General features: G+C 41.5%; 2 protein-coding genes across 3 annotated transcripts; both read left to right on the top strand.

The window, feature by feature from the left end:
• Positions 1-1,924: 1,924 nt before the first annotated feature.
• On the top strand, positions 1,925-5,498 carry LOC135633551 (protein SMAX1-LIKE 4-like). Its single transcript, XM_065143116.1, has 3 exons — positions 1,925-3,429; positions 3,685-3,865; positions 3,948-5,498. The coding sequence occupies exons 1-3, from the start codon at positions 2,153-2,155 to the stop codon at positions 5,451-5,453; spliced, it is 2,964 nt and encodes a 987-aa protein (XP_064999188.1). The 5' UTR covers positions 1,925-2,152; the 3' UTR covers positions 5,454-5,498.
• Positions 5,499-7,358: 1,860 nt separating this feature from the next.
• On the top strand, positions 7,359-14,662 carry LOC135633744 (metal tolerance protein C4-like). 2 transcript variants are annotated; one of them, XM_065143605.1, is made up of 13 exons: positions 7,359-7,796; positions 7,876-7,930; positions 9,005-9,137; positions 10,294-10,349; positions 10,673-10,787; positions 10,916-10,973; positions 11,043-11,161; positions 11,395-11,514; positions 12,281-12,382; positions 12,462-12,534; positions 13,045-13,112; positions 14,087-14,147; positions 14,227-14,662. In XM_065143605.1, exons 1-13 carry the CDS (start codon positions 7,508-7,510, stop codon positions 14,385-14,387), a joined length of 1,410 nt encoding a protein of 469 aa, XP_064999677.1. In that variant the 5' UTR covers positions 7,359-7,507; the 3' UTR covers positions 14,388-14,662. The 2 variants fall into 2 exon arrangements, with proteins under 2 accessions (XP_064999677.1, XP_064999678.1); XM_065143606.1 differs by lacking the exon at positions 14,087-14,147 and having other exon boundaries at positions 14,227-14,387.
• The last annotated feature ends 66 nt before the right edge of the window (positions 14,663-14,728 follow it).

Here is a 14,728-nt window from a genome sequence, read left to right as displayed (position 1 = left end):
AAAATCAGCTCTAAATCAATCTGCAATATTGTTGTTTCAGGCAAATGATGAGTCTGAAAAGCATGTTGCATGGTTATCATAAACATCAGAATGAGTGTGATCGATCAAGAACTGGAATCAACTGCAAAAGAAGCACAGCAATCTATCATCTCACACACTGCTAGTGAAGAACAAAGCAGAAAATTCCAACATCAGCTGTAACTTCAAGCATACATATATATATGTATATATATATACATACATATATAACCTTCCAAAAAGAAGCAGCATAAGTTAAAGCAGTCCAACATCATCTCCCTCTTCTGCTCCTTTTGTCTAATTTCTAATGCGTTACTGCCAATTCACACCCATGAGGAAGAGGGCAGCCACCATCCGTGCCCGTACTGGGGCCCTCGATCAGTACCATCACCATGCACTCTTGAGGAAAGGAGAAAAGAAGAAGGTATGGGAGAGGGGAGGGGGCTCTTTCACGGCTTCCAAAGCAGTCTGAGCTCAAGAAAGACTGGTCAAAAAGCTACGCCATGAGAAGGAGGAGAAAGAATGCATTAACAAATCATAAAGCGTATCCATGTACTGTAATAATGCGCACTCCGCTCCCGCTTACTACCTTCCTTCTCCTTGTCCTTACAATTACATCGCCTATTGTCATCCCATCATCATGACTTGATGTTTTCGTCCCTTCTTTTGGCACTCCTCCGCATATTTCTACTGCATTCTGTTGCCAGTAAACTATGCCAACCAGGTGTCCTTCTGCCCTCATTCTTACATCAAAGCACTGTGGAGTATGCATGCGCATGCAGCACGTAACTCTTCCTCATGCTTCCGTCAGCTCGGAAGAGGTCTGTCATCGGATGCGTGCACCAAATGTAAGATTACATGGCCTTCCATAGGGATAACAGGAAGAACTCATAATGGTAGCAGACATGAGGTTGCTTTTTGGGTACTAATCGGAGGCAAGGAACACTTAATGACCACACTCATTGATGTGCATGAGGATTGGTGCAAGGTGGGATCGCTTCGTTCTTTGCATTCGTTCTTTTGAGACAACGAGATACCATACTGTATCAGCACAAAAGATAAAGAGAAGTGAGACAATGGTTGCACAAAGTCACACAATGCAGTGCTGCTTTTATCACATCTTCCATTCTTTCTTTTCATTTCTTTTTCTCCCTCCATCTCCTCCTCCTCCTCCTCCTCCTCATCTTCTCTGCGCTCTTTTATTTCTATTCTTTTGGAATATCTGATGGCTTCGTCTGCCGCTTCAGAGAGTGATGCGTTAAAAGGAGGGAAGGACAGTGGACTCATATGAAGGGCGGGGGGTCCTGCTGCGTTTGCTGCCTTTCTGAAAGCATCAGCATGCCGAAGAAAAATTCCCTGCAATCATGTTCCCAATGGCTTGGATTTGGTTTAGCAGAAGCACGCTCAGATGATCTACTTGTAAGACGAGAAAATATTCTTCTCCGGCTTTTCGATATCTCGGAGCTTGCAGATTGACACGATGATGGAGAATATTACACCAACTGAATCAACATGGCACGGAACATGTGTTTCTCATCATTGACATAAGCCGTCTTTCAGCCTATGTGATAGAGGACGCTGCAGATGTGCATGAAGCAGTATCGATGGTGTTGTCGCCTCTGTTCGTTTTGCGGTGCGGTCGAACCGCGCCAATGTGTTTGAACTTGCGCGATATGTTGGCACAAACATTAACAAAGCAAAAGAAGGAGATTAGGCCAAAAAAGATGCAGAAAGTGAAAGTGAGCAATCCTTGGATGGCAAATCCAAAAGCAACACTGCTACAATCACAACAGCATAAAGCCCCACGCACAGAGAGAGAGAGAGAGAGAGAGAGAGAGAGAGAGAGTTTAGCTGTATAAATCTATTGCCATTTGGTTCTCCTACCCTCTTTCACTAACAACTCAACTCTCGTAGTAGCAGCAGCAGTAGTCGTAGTCGAGAGAGCGCATTGGATCTCTTTCATTCCACGAGACTAGCTTCCAGTGAAGGACGTAGAGAGAAACGGTAGGGTTTGGGTGCTTGTGAGAGGAGGAGGAGGAAGACGAGTAGTAGCGGAACAGAAGCTTTGTAAGGAGTGGAACCAAGAGGCAGCACAACATTGGGGTGGCGGGGGGCTGGTGTTGGGGGCTAAGTAATGCGAACAGGAGCTTGCACACTGCAACAGGCCCTCACCGCAGAGGCTGCCTCGGTGCTCAAGCACTCCCTCAGCTTGGCCAGGCAGAGAGGCCATGCGCAGGTCACCCCTCTCCATGTCGCTGCCACACTCCTGAGCTATTCCTCGTCCGCCTCCAACCTCCTCAGGAGAGCCTGCCTCAAGTCCCAGCCCCACCACCCTGCCTCTCACCCCCTCCGCTGCAGAGCGCTCGAGCTGTGCTTCAATGTGGCCCTCAACAGGCTACCCACCACTCCCCCGCCCTCCTCCGGCCCGCTCCTCACCTCGCAACCTTCTCTCTCCAACGCCCTCATTGCCGCCCTCAAGAGAGCGCAGGCCCACCAGCGGAGGGGCTGCATCGAGCTCCAACAGCAACAGCTGCAGCAACAACAGCAGCAGCAGCAGCCCGTCCTGGGCATCAAGGTGGAGCTGGAGCAGCTCATCATCTCCATCTTGGACGACCCGAGCGTGAGCAGGGTGATGCGAGAAGCTGGCTTCTCCAGCACCTGTGTCAAGAACAACTTGGAGGAGGAAAGCTCCGTCTTGTTGGGCCAGTCCTCACCGTTTCTACTCGAGTCACACAAAGACATCATCAACCATGGGAGCAGCTTCTGGCAGAGCCCGCTGTTTAAGCTGTGTTCTCAGCAAAGCGCACCATTCCCGGCGCCCTCCTCCCATAAGGAGGACCTAAGCGCAGTCTTGGAGGTGATGCTCCGGAAACAAGGGAGGAGGACCAACGCTGTGGTGGTGGGAGACTCCATTTCCATGACAGAGGGGATTGTAGCTGAGCTCATGGCAAAGGTCGAGAGAGGTGATGTCCCTGACGAGCTCAAGGCGGCGCATCTCATCAAGCTTCAGCTCTCCTATGTTCATCTTAGGCTCATGAGTAGAAGTGATGTGGACCTGAAGGTTTCTGATCTCAGGAGAAAGATTAGTTCCTCAGCATCAGATAGAGTAGGTGGATTTGGTGTCATCATCTACGCAGGGGATCTGAGATGGGCAGTCGATGAGGAGACCAAAGATGGACGTGGGTTTATGCCAGTCGAACACATGGTGGCAGAGTTGGGAAGGTTGCTATCTGAGTGCAGGAGCAGCAGCATCAGCAATGGTGGTGCGACTGTGAACAGAAAGGTGTGGCTACTGGCCACTGCAAGCTATCAGACATACATGAAGTGCCAGATGAGGCTTGAGACCCAATGGAACCTTCAAGCCGTGGTGGTTCCCTCAGGTGGGCTCGCGCTGAGCCTCCAAGCTCCCAGGTGAGATCACCAACCCTTAGCATTGCCCAATCCATGATGTTGCTTGACTTCCATTGTCTTGTCAATGATATCTTAGCCTTCTAGTTCTGTCTCCTCAACAACTTAGTCCAAATAGAATGCAGCAAATCTTGCATGTGACTATCATCTTTTGGTCAAATCTAAGAGCTCACATCACAATGCACAAAAGACTGTAAGAAGAATTGAAATGGTGTTCAAATCCTTCAGCTCTAATGGTGTTTTCTCTCTGTTCTACAGTGGCCTTGACTCAAGATTGACAAAGCTCTTTGATCATCCATTTCAACTGCTTGGTTCCAAGGTTCTTAACATCATGGATGATGAGAAGCTCATGTGCTGTGCTGAATGCACTTCTAATTTTGAGAAGGAAGCCAAAGACACCAACTGTGGCTCAACACAGTTGTCATTTTGGCTCCACAAGGTAAAGATTACTTCTTCTGCTTCAGCAGAAGACTACTTGTTGTTGCAAAAGAGATGGTAATTAATGCCCACACTGTCTTCAGGATGCCTTGCTGCAGTTGAAGAGGAAATGGAACAGCCTATGCCAAAGCCTCCATCACACAAGACATAGTCAAACTCATCTGTTCCCCTCATTCCTGAATCAGTCTTCCACTGTCAAGAACACCACCTCTTCTTCATCATATCCATGGTGGTCTAACAGCAACAACAACAGCAGAATCTTGATACAACCACATTCCCTGTCTTTCTCTGAGGCTACTCCTAGACTTGATAGTGGATTCCCATTCAACACAGTCAATCTGGGAAATGGAATGGGAAAGTGGCAGGAAGCAGATGAAACAAAGCAGAGGGTTTCTGAAACCAGCTTGAATTCCCTGAGAAAGCCAGGAAACCAGATCACTCTGTCCTTGGGTAGCGCTCTTGCCTCGGATTCCGCGACATCCATGGAGCAGAAAGAAGTGGTGGCAGATCGACGAGAACTAACCCATAAATTGCACGAGAACATGCCCTGGCACTCGGAGATCATTCCTTCGATCGTGGAAGCAGTGAATGATGGCAGATCATGCGAAAACAAGGGACTTTGTGTACTGCTTCAGGGTAGCGATCGCATTGCTAAGAGGAGATTGGCACGAGTGCTGTCGGAGCATTTTGGTGGATCCGAATCAAGGCTAACGCACATCAACATGAGGAAATGGGCAGGCAAGACCTGCTCATGTCGAGAGATCCTCGATGATGCCTTGGAAAAGGGTTCCAAGTCTGTGGTTTTCATGGAGGATATAGATCGAGCCGATGGCAACTTCATGAGATCTCTGGCAGATGTTCTAAAGGTGGGAGCTTTTGAGAGCTCATCCGGAAAAGAAGTGTGTCTGGCCGATGCAATGTTCATTATGACCACATCGAGCTCGGCTAACGCTGAAGATATCGACGAGGGTTGCGACGATGTGATCGAGATGAAGTTGCAGGCTGAAGAGAGATCAACCAACGGAGATCCCAAAAGGAAGCCAGAGACAGCGCTGCAGAACAAACCGAAGCGTCGTAGAACAGGGGACGGCGGCCTCGACCTGAACATGCTTGCTGAGGAGGAGGAGGAGGAGGGGGGGGGAGTAGACTACAGCGACGGCAAGGAGGACGACGCCGTCCCCAGTGATCTAACCAACGAGGAAGACTGCGGGAATGATCTCCGTCTTCCACCTGAGCTGCTCGAGTTGATCACGGCTCGATTCACCCTGGACGCTGACCCCGAGAGCTCCTCCTCTCTGGTGTTGCACAACCTCATCTCAAAGCTTCGTCGGGCATTCGACGAGGTGGGGAGCCGCGGGCAGCTGCTGGTCGATGAGACGGCGGAGGAGGAGCTAGCGGCAGCCGCTGGTTCCTTCTCGGAGAGCTGCTTCGAAAGGTGGGTGACGGAGGTGTTCGGAACCTGCGTGCAACAAACGGCAGCGAAGGGCGGGAACGTGAGGATGAGCGCGGAGGGTAGAAAGGGAAATGTGGGGGAGTTTGGGTTCATGGGATCCGTTCTACCGAAGAGGATAGACGCGGTGAAGCTGTAAAATATATTGGGATGACCAAAATGCCACTGTAACTTTTTTCTTTTCCCTTTCGGCATCCTTTCCAACCTTTCATGCTTTGTTCCGCATCGGTGGATAAGTTTGACCAAAATCACCATAAGCGACTAATTTTGACTCAAATATATCAAACTAATGGATAAGTAATCCCCGAATCGATTATAAGTGACTTGACCTTAACACATTGATAATGTTATGAGAAAATACCAACAAATTAGACGTAAAATTTGATGAATCAACGATTTGAACACTACATTGCGCATGTGGAATGCATTTATTTTTTATTATGAAAAATCAAAACAAAGAAAAATGAGAATTCAAGTGAAAAAGAAAACTATAAAAAAATTAACTCATGTTTTTTTTTTGTCATTAATAAGGAATTAAATATTAAATTATTAGCAAGAGATTTTATTTTTTGAAAATTAAGGTTATATAAACTATTGTGTTAGTTAAAGCTTTGTAATTATTGGATGCGTGTCAGTTAATAAGTGGATTGTACTATGTACGCTGATACATTTACTACACGGAATACGTGACTTATAGAGTTATTTTACAGCTTGATTTTATTTTATCAAAGAAAGGTTTCATTGTCATTAACAAGGAATTAAAAAAATTATTAATAGATTCTATTATGTTAATTGAAGCTTTGTATTTTTATATTATGAAAGGGAGGTTTTGTTTTCATTAATAAGGAATTGAAAGAAATAAATTATTAGTAGATGATTTTTTTTTTAAATGAAGCTTATAGAAAATTATTGGGCAAGTGGGATGAAGTAATTAATTTGTACGCTGATATATTACTGAATGGAATACGGAATTCATAGAGTTATTTTCTAGATTGATTCTTATATTATTAAAAAGAGATTTCGTTTTTATCAATAAGGAATTAAAAAATTAAATTGTAAGTAGACGATTTATTTTTTTTGGAAATAAAGTTCATAGAAACTATTATGTTATTTAAAGCATTGTTATTATCGGACACGTGGTAGTTAGTAAGTGGATTGGAATAATATGTACGCTGATATACTTGCTACACGGAATACGAGACTTATAGAGTTATTTTATAGTTTGATTTTTATATTATTAAAGGAAGATTTGGTTGTCATTAATAAGGAAACAAAAAAAATTATCAGAAAACGGTTTATTTTTTTAAAATAAAACTTATGGAATATTATGTTAATCAAAACTTTATAATTATGTCGACACATTTTAGTAATACACCCTTTGATAGCAGCCCACGACTACGACAGTATCAATAGGGATTTCAAAGGCCATCGTGACGGATCACGTTAGATCAAAAAACTCGGGACAATGTTATCGGGTACAAAGTTGCCTCGAAAAACTTGGAACAATGTTGTCGAGTATAAAGCCGCCCTAAGAAACTCGAGACGACACCGTCATATACGAAAGGTGTCTCAAAAAACTCGAGATGACGCCGCACAGCACCGTCCCGCACCATACGACCGACTCCTGTATACAAGAGTGCCCATTGCTCGGCCAAAGGGAGTAAGGACACACATCTGACTCTTATTCCCTCAACACTAACTTAAGCTTCGAAGGGGGCAGATCGGGAAACTCATCCCGACCTCGACCTGAGTGCAGGGGCTAGCGACGTAACAACAAGCGTAAATGTTCTCAATCCATCCCAACCATGAAACATTCGGAGTCGAACCAAGTCACTGCTCGGCCACGACTTAAAGGCGCACAGACAACACCTTTCCGTTAAAAATTAGATTTGAGTAATATATAAACTGAGATAATTTTATATTATTAAAAGAAGGTTTTATTAATAATAATAAAAGAATTTAAAATAAATTTAAAGAAATTATTATGTTAGTTAACTTTTTGTGTGGAAAAAAGTTAATAAGTGGATTGGAGGAATATATGAGTTGATAGGGGTTTATGAGAGCGTCGCTCTCGGTTCGTCTCTGCTTTCTCGATTTCCTCCTCCCTTTTTTGCCCACCGGTGATGCATCGCGCCCTCGCGGGACTCTGAAGGAAGCTGCGCTGCGACAGCAGCGGCGGCGGCGTCTCGATTAATGCGTACGCCCCGTACGGTGGTGGTGACGCTCCGCCGCCTTGGCGACCACCTCTCCCCCGCTATCCGCCGCTCGCCGCCCTTTCCTCCCTTCCCCTCCGCCGCTGACGGCTCCATCCTCGCCCCACTGGTATCCTACGCCTCTTCTCTCCCGCACGCGAGCTCCCGAGACGAAGACCGATCCCAGGAGGTCGCACCCGCTCGTCTCGATCTCCTCGTCTTTAGGTCGTCTTCTTCGGCGAGGCCTCCTCGAATCGACTCGTCTGCTGCCTTGACTTCGTTCGTTCGCAGTTGAGTTTCTTTGTCATGCCAGTGCGAGAAAACGTCCCCTTTTCCGAGTATTCTGAATACATGGTTTTTTGCTTGCAGATTATTCCCTTAGGGTTGCAAAGGTTAAAAGGGCACCTTTTGATGATGAACACAGGTAAATGGACGCCGCAATCTAATTGTCCTTTTAATGTGTAATGCTGAATCAAGATATTGACTTCGTTTTTCACATGTAAATCTGTAGTTTTTGAATCAATGACTCATCACCTACAATGATTTATCTGTCTGTCATTATCTGTTAACAATGGCACAGCAAATAGCAAAGGGTTATTTTCTTATAGATGATTCTAGAATTGAGCTTCCTTGTAGCCTTAACTTTCACATTGAATCTGCTAAGTTAAAAGAAGAACTTGGCGAGTTGACTAATCAATTTTGATACATATTTTATGAAAGATGGCTGAAAAATCTGCTAACAAAGAAGCTATAGCACGTCAAATTCTAAAAATCTCAAAGGAGACTGCTGAGAGATGCTAGGAACTAGTTGTTACTTGATTTAATTAAAAGCTGCTAGCAACGATGCTTTCAGCAATTGTGCATCTTACACAAATAGGATTCTTGTTTTAACATTCTTTCACATCTTATAATAATTAGTCCATTGCACGATTGTTATCAATTGAAGAAGTATGTCTTTTGGTTTAAAGGGTTGCACGTGAAGACTGAAGCTGAATTAGAAGAGCTTACCATTGGTTTCATGTCAGTGTTTGCAGCTGATGTGAAACCTCGAACTAACACCACATCAGTGCCATACGAAGCAAAATATAGATGCATGGAAGCTAGTAAGTACTAGATCAAGGACGAGTATAACACGAACTCCGTGGCAGCTTGGGCTGATTGCAGTATCTGTTTTATTTGTTAGTTTATAATCTATCACTGATCTTAAATGAAAAACTAATTCAATAAGAGAACGGAAGGATGATGCTTCATTTGCAGTATTGTTTTCCTGTAAAATCAAGTACAATAAGTTCTAGTGACTTCTTTGTTTGTGTTTGTACAACTAGGGATCATAACTACAAGGGGTTCTGTTGAATATTGCTTCTATACTTGTGTATCTATGAAAAAATTTCATCTTTCTATTTCTTTTTGGTTAAAGTATGTCTTATAACTCCTACCCTTGAATTGGAGTTTATTCTTCTCGATCACTTGCCTAACTATCAATTGGATGCTATCTCAGCCAACGTGCAGTTACCACTGCACTGTGGTGCAACTTTCTTGTCTTCTCTCTCAAGTTTGGTGTGTGGCTTTCAACTTCTAGCCATGTTATGTTAGCTGAGGTTGTACACTCAGTTGCAGACTTCACGAACCAGGTATTTTCAATCTTGATGTCACATGATATTCCCTTCCATGTTCAACCTAAGTATCGTGTTACTAATCTACAAAATTTCTTTCCGAGTTTGTTTGGAATAAAAATGAAAAAATAAATGAAATCCATATTACCATAATTTTATTGAATTCCTTTGTTTCAAATGAGAAGAGCTTGGGAATGGGAATTCCAATATCCCAAAACCTTGGAATTTCACAATTCAACCAAAAACAATCAAGTTTTGCTTGATAATTTCTAAATATCTCGGTACTAACTTTTTATTCTAGGTTACCAATATACCTGTAGCCCAGTGGTTAAACAACACAAACAAGGGAAAAAAAAAAAGAATAACCGACAGAAGAGTGGGAGAGGAGAGAAACTAGGAAAAAGAGAGACAGAGAGGGAAAGGAGACACACTAGTCAGAAGAGAGACAATCATTGATTTGTTTCCAAACCTGAGTTTATTGGCGTCAATTACCGTCTCCAAACCTGTATTTTCTTGTCAATTTTTACACTGAATAGAATTTGGATTGCTTGAATTAGTCATCAAAACAGCGATTGTTGCATGCATCTTGCTGAATGTTTTTCCCAAGATGGTTATGCACGTTCCTGGGGAAGTAGGAATGCACTGTTTGGTTGTTGATGAGTTGAGCATTTGACATCTTTATTCCAGTCAACTATACTTTTACATTTTCTTTTTGCTATTTGTCCTTTTCTTCCATCCAACTATCCAAATTTCTTGGGCTACGCATATAAAGAGAATCATTTTGTTCAACTACAGTAGGCAACCTAAAAGTTATTGCTATTTCTTCAGAATAGTCATGTACTTACAGATTCTGAAGTGCAACTTTTATTTAGTGCACTGTGTTTGACAATATAGCTATACTTTATCCTTTTAAGCATTCAATTTTTTACATTTAAGGGTAATTTAGTAGAAGATCAGTGCAAATCACTTTCAATTTTGATTTCACATGAGAAAAGGAATTTCATTTCCTATTTTTATACTTCAATTCAAACACAAAAATTAGAAATTAGATTCTTGAGAATTCTTTTCTCTTAGGAACTGGTTCCAAACAAGTATATATTTAAAAAAAAAACTAGTCTGTGTCTTAGTAAGATTTTTTTGCCAGTTCTTAATTTGACTACTTTTGTTAATGTAGGCCCTTCTTGCATATGGTTTGAACAGCTCAAGGCGTGCTCCAGATGCTCTGCACCCGTAGGTTTACCCACTATTCATGCTATTCACAGTATTCCTCCCGCTTTATCATGGTACACATATGCTAAGTTAATTATCCAATACAAACCAAAAAAATCATCAGCAAAAAGAGCCTCACCTTTATATCTTTCTGTTTTCATTAGTATTTTTCCTTTTCTGGAATTGTATCTATGTCACATCTAACAAGCATTAGGTTTAATATTTCTGAAGGATATGTTAAAGAAATATGTAAGCTAATGTACATAAACTTTTTTAAGTCCCTTGGAAATCTTAAAACTTTTTGATTTTTCATCTTTTATTGAGTTATCTATTCTTGACTGCAGTTATGGATATTCGAAGGAAAGATTTGTTTGGTCTTTAATATCTGCTGTTGGCATCTTTTGCCTGGGTTCTGGTGCCACAGTTGTGCACGGATTTCAGAACTTGTGGAACTCTCATGTACGTGTTAAGAAATCATGTCTTTGTAAATTTTATCATCTAAGTTAGGTCCTCATTATATCATAATTGCTTGTTCGAACATTTAATTCCATTGCTGATCTCCTTGTATGATTTCTTTTATAACACAGCCTCCTGAAAATATCCATTATGCTGCTTTAGTGATTGGTGGATCCTTTCTCATTGAAGGTATATCTGAAGGCATTTGGATTTTTATTCTTTGATAAAAATAATATGATAATTTAGATGCCTTTCCAGGTGCTTCACTGCTTGTTGCTATTAATGCTGTGAAGAAAGGTGCAGCTGCAGAAGGAATGAAAGTGTGGGACTATATATGGCGTGGCCATGATCCAACATCCGTTGCTGTTATGACAGAGGTGATCTTATGTTCCAGATAGCTGTAATGAACTTATTATCATTTTGTGTGTGTGTTTCTGATTGAATGCTTTTAATCTGTTCATGTTTTGTTTACCATATATATACTACTCATCAAACATCTAGTTATCCTTTTCAGATATGCATATTCATTATCTGTCCTACTATTCGCTCTTGCATGATGTGTTCATGTGGCATTCATTTCTTGGTATCTCAGCTTGTTTCTGTTCTGCAGGATGGTGCTGCAGTGACTGGTCTTGCAATTGCTGCAGCGTCATTGGTGGCTGTCAATACAACCGGAAATGCAATATACGACCCAATTGGTTCTATCATAGTTGGTAATCTGCTTGGAATGGTATGTGACTTATCCTTGAAAGAGTTGGAATGCTTGATAAATGTTTCTAAGATATTCTTGACCAGTATGATCTAACCGGTTCAATCATACAAAGTCCCTTCCCCTGTGATTCTCTTTTCATTCCAGTTTGCCAATTTCATGTCTTGCTGAAATTAAAGTACTGAAAGCATGAAAATTTGTTTGAACTTGTATCGGCTTAGGATAGTTTGCTAACGGTGGGAAGAAATGTATAGGCTCATAGTCCAAAATGGTACTGACAGATAATATCTGTATAAAGTAGAGTAATCATATTTTCACAAGGTAAACTAGATACAGGTACTTGTCTGAGATGTTTTCTCATTTCTGCGTATCTGCTATCAGAAATAAACAACCATTCGTTAGTTTCAATGGACTAATATTATGCTTAATGTTTCTTTTGCGGAAAGATTCACAGATGAGTCTGTTATATATTTGTTAAAGGCGAGGGAAAATCCTGATGGATATACATGTGGAGGAACATTTCTTTTAAAGCATAGATCATGATTATTTTAAGAAAGGCTCATCTGGAAGACAAGTTGAGACAAGAAAATACTGTGAGGATTACGGAGAATTACAGCTAAATATTTCCTCGTGTCCATGGATGAAACTGCATCATGCACCTATGAAAAGGATGAAATGATTAAATATGATTTATAAATTTGACTGTCATATTATTATTATATGAAAATGATTTGAACTCTGTTAGCGCTAATTACAGTTCAACTAATGTTAAACTTTAGTATTGCAGGTTGCTATATTTCTCATTCAGAGGAACAGGCATGCATTGATTGGCAGGGCAATTGATGACCATGACATGGAAAAAGTACTCAAGTTTTTAAAATCTGATCCGGTGAAAACACGACCAACAACATGGAACTTTTCATAGATATCAATTAAGCTTCTCTAACATGTGCGTTAACCTACTGCAGGTTGTAGATGCCTTGTACGATTGCAAGAGTGAGGTCATTGGCCCTGGATTTTTCAGATTCAAAGCAGAAATAGGTAAGTTTTGTACTCAACATAATTATGAATCCATCCAGTTCTGTTTCCTGAAGGATTAGATTTGTCATAATTTCTAAGATTAGGACATTGTAACATAATTAAAGGTTTTAAACCTGGAAACACAGGGGTGTCTCCTTAATGTGATAATTGCTAGTGTGATATGTGCTGACGATAAGGTTTGGTATCAAATCCATGTTGGAGTTTTGTGCCTTGCTGGCATCAGAATGGAACATTGTGTCAGTACCGTGCTCATGTTAGATAGAGGCTCATATTAAATATTTCTTATTTTGATAAGCATCCGTAGTTGCATGTAGATTTTAGTCCTTTAGTGACTTGCGGCCTCAGAAAATTCCCACGTGATTTCTTTATAGAGAAAAAATAGTGAACAAAATTCACTATCTGCATATCTGGACTGGTTTTGAATAGTTTACTACATTAAGAAGAGCACTTGAAACAAATTTTGGCCCTAAAGCATACAGGCTCCTACTTATGTTGCATATGGTGCTGCAGATTTCAATGGGGTTGTATTGGTGCAAAATTATTTGGAAAGAACTGGACGTGAAGAATGGGCAAAACAAGTATGTTGTTAACATAGTTCAATTTTTTGTGCATTTTCTAATGATCATCGCCTTATAAGCATATCTTATGCAATGGTTTACTTGACCTTTCTTTTGCATCACATTACTCGTATACTGGTTGTTTATGTATCTCTAGTCATTGAGCATGTCTAGTCTTCGGACATCATAAGCATGTCCAGGTAGGAGTGTTACTGGAGTCGAGTTCTGTTGGATCAACCTAGTATTTATGTCTAAACTGAACAAAACTGGTTCAAATTTGCATCCAAAATATTGAACATGGACCTGGTCCAAGTCCAACCAATTGGCCATGCAATTACTACCATACATCAGGTTGGGTGTCAGATGCAGTCTGCTTCAATAGAAAATGGAGTCCAAAATCAGTTGTATGGTCTGTGGCTAGAGTTCTAGGTTGATGCAGGTCACAGGTGGCAAGGTTTATGTGGCCAAGGAAATTTGTGTTGGAACAGAAAGGAATTGTTCAATCTTATGTGCTATATGTGAGTTGAACCTGAGCCGGAGGAGTCGGGAGATTACCGCTTGGTTTTATTGTTTTTGTTGTTGTTGTTGTTGTTTACACGAGGTTGAAATACTTCAACATCAAATTGGGTAATGAGATTTTTATCATGGATCTGGCCATAACCAAACATGGATCAGACAAGTCACTGAATCTAGTGTCATTGAATATATGATCCAAAAACCTATATTTATGATTTCCAAGTCCTGTGAACCAGATTGTGATGTTCGGGTTATTAGGTAGCAGACATTGATATGCGAAACAAATAGATCAACTCGCTGTCTGTTCCTTTCCCGAGTAGAGCTCGATGACAAATGCTCACAAGAAGGCATTAATGAGTGACCATTTATAACTGGTGGTAACTCACACAAACAATGCAAGAAGAAACGGAGAAGGATTCAGGAATATCCAACTTCTATGAAATTAGCTTAACAACTCTGCACTTCCTTGTGTCGAACAGTTTCGGGAGGCCGCAAAGTCTGAAGACAATACAGCACTGCTAAATGTCATGGCTAGTTATGGTACTGAGTAATTTGATTGTGTTGCATGTCATTAACATACATGACTTAGGTAATTAGTATTTTTGTTTGTGATTGGAAGGTGAGGATGTCGTAGAAGCTCTGGGCAGCGAGGTGGACAGGCTCGAATCAGAGATTCAGAAGATTGTTCCTGGGATCAGGCATGTCGACATCGAGGCACACAATCCCGAGGGGCTCTCACTGTACCACCACTTCAGGCATGATCGACTCAAGAGCTCATAATCATTTCTGTTGATTAGACTACGAACCGGGCATCGATCTTTTGTTCGGGGGTTGCTACATTCTTGTTCATGTCATGCTATGATCATTGGTCGTGGGAAGTTCCCAGAATACAACCTTGCATCTGGAGTTTCAAAATTGCAGGACCGTTGTGTTGGGCATTTTATAATGGCCCGCTCAAATTGGTCGACTTGCGCAAACTGGTTTTTGATCGAGACCACAACCTTTTGATCGCTATCAATTCTTCTATCAATACAAATATTTGATCATCGTCTTCATTTTTTTTTTGTTGTTTTAGGTAGAAGAGAATGACCATATAAAATTGTTCATGCACATCTTTTTGT

Source organism: Musa acuminata, chromosome BXJ3-3 (genome assembly GCF_036884655.1).
Source record: "Musa acuminata AAA Group cultivar baxijiao chromosome BXJ3-3, Cavendish_Baxijiao_AAA, whole genome shotgun sequence".
Lineage (NCBI taxonomy): Eukaryota > Viridiplantae > Streptophyta > Magnoliopsida > Zingiberales > Musaceae > Musa > Musa acuminata.
This window is presented reverse-complemented; position numbering and strand designations above follow the sequence as displayed.

What these genes read in the sequence shown, in the direction of transcription:
- LOC135633551 (XM_065143116.1), top strand. Translation starts at nt 2,153, where the DNA reads ATGCGAACAGGAGCTTGCACACTGCAACAGGCCCTCACCGCAGAGGCT. An exon ending in CTGAGCCTCCAAGCTCCCAG is followed by an intron (nt 3,430 to 3,684) that starts GTGAGATCACCA and finishes TCTGTTCTACAG; the next exon opens with TGGCCTTGACTCAAGATTGA. An exon ending in TGTCATTTTGGCTCCACAAG is followed by an intron (nt 3,866 to 3,947) that starts GTAAAGATTACT and finishes CACTGTCTTCAG; the next exon opens with GATGCCTTGCTGCAGTTGAA.
- LOC135633744 (XM_065143605.1), top strand. Translation starts at nt 7,508, where the DNA reads ATGCGTACGCCCCGTACGGTGGTGGTGACGCTCCGCCGCCTTGGCGAC. An exon ending in CCGTTGCTGTTATGACAGAG is followed by an intron (nt 11,162 to 11,394) that starts GTGATCTTATGT and finishes TCTGTTCTGCAG; the next exon opens with GATGGTGCTGCAGTGACTGG. An exon ending in AGTTTTTAAAATCTGATCCG is followed by an intron (nt 12,383 to 12,461) that starts GTGAAAACACGA and finishes AACCTACTGCAG; the next exon opens with GTTGTAGATGCCTTGTACGA.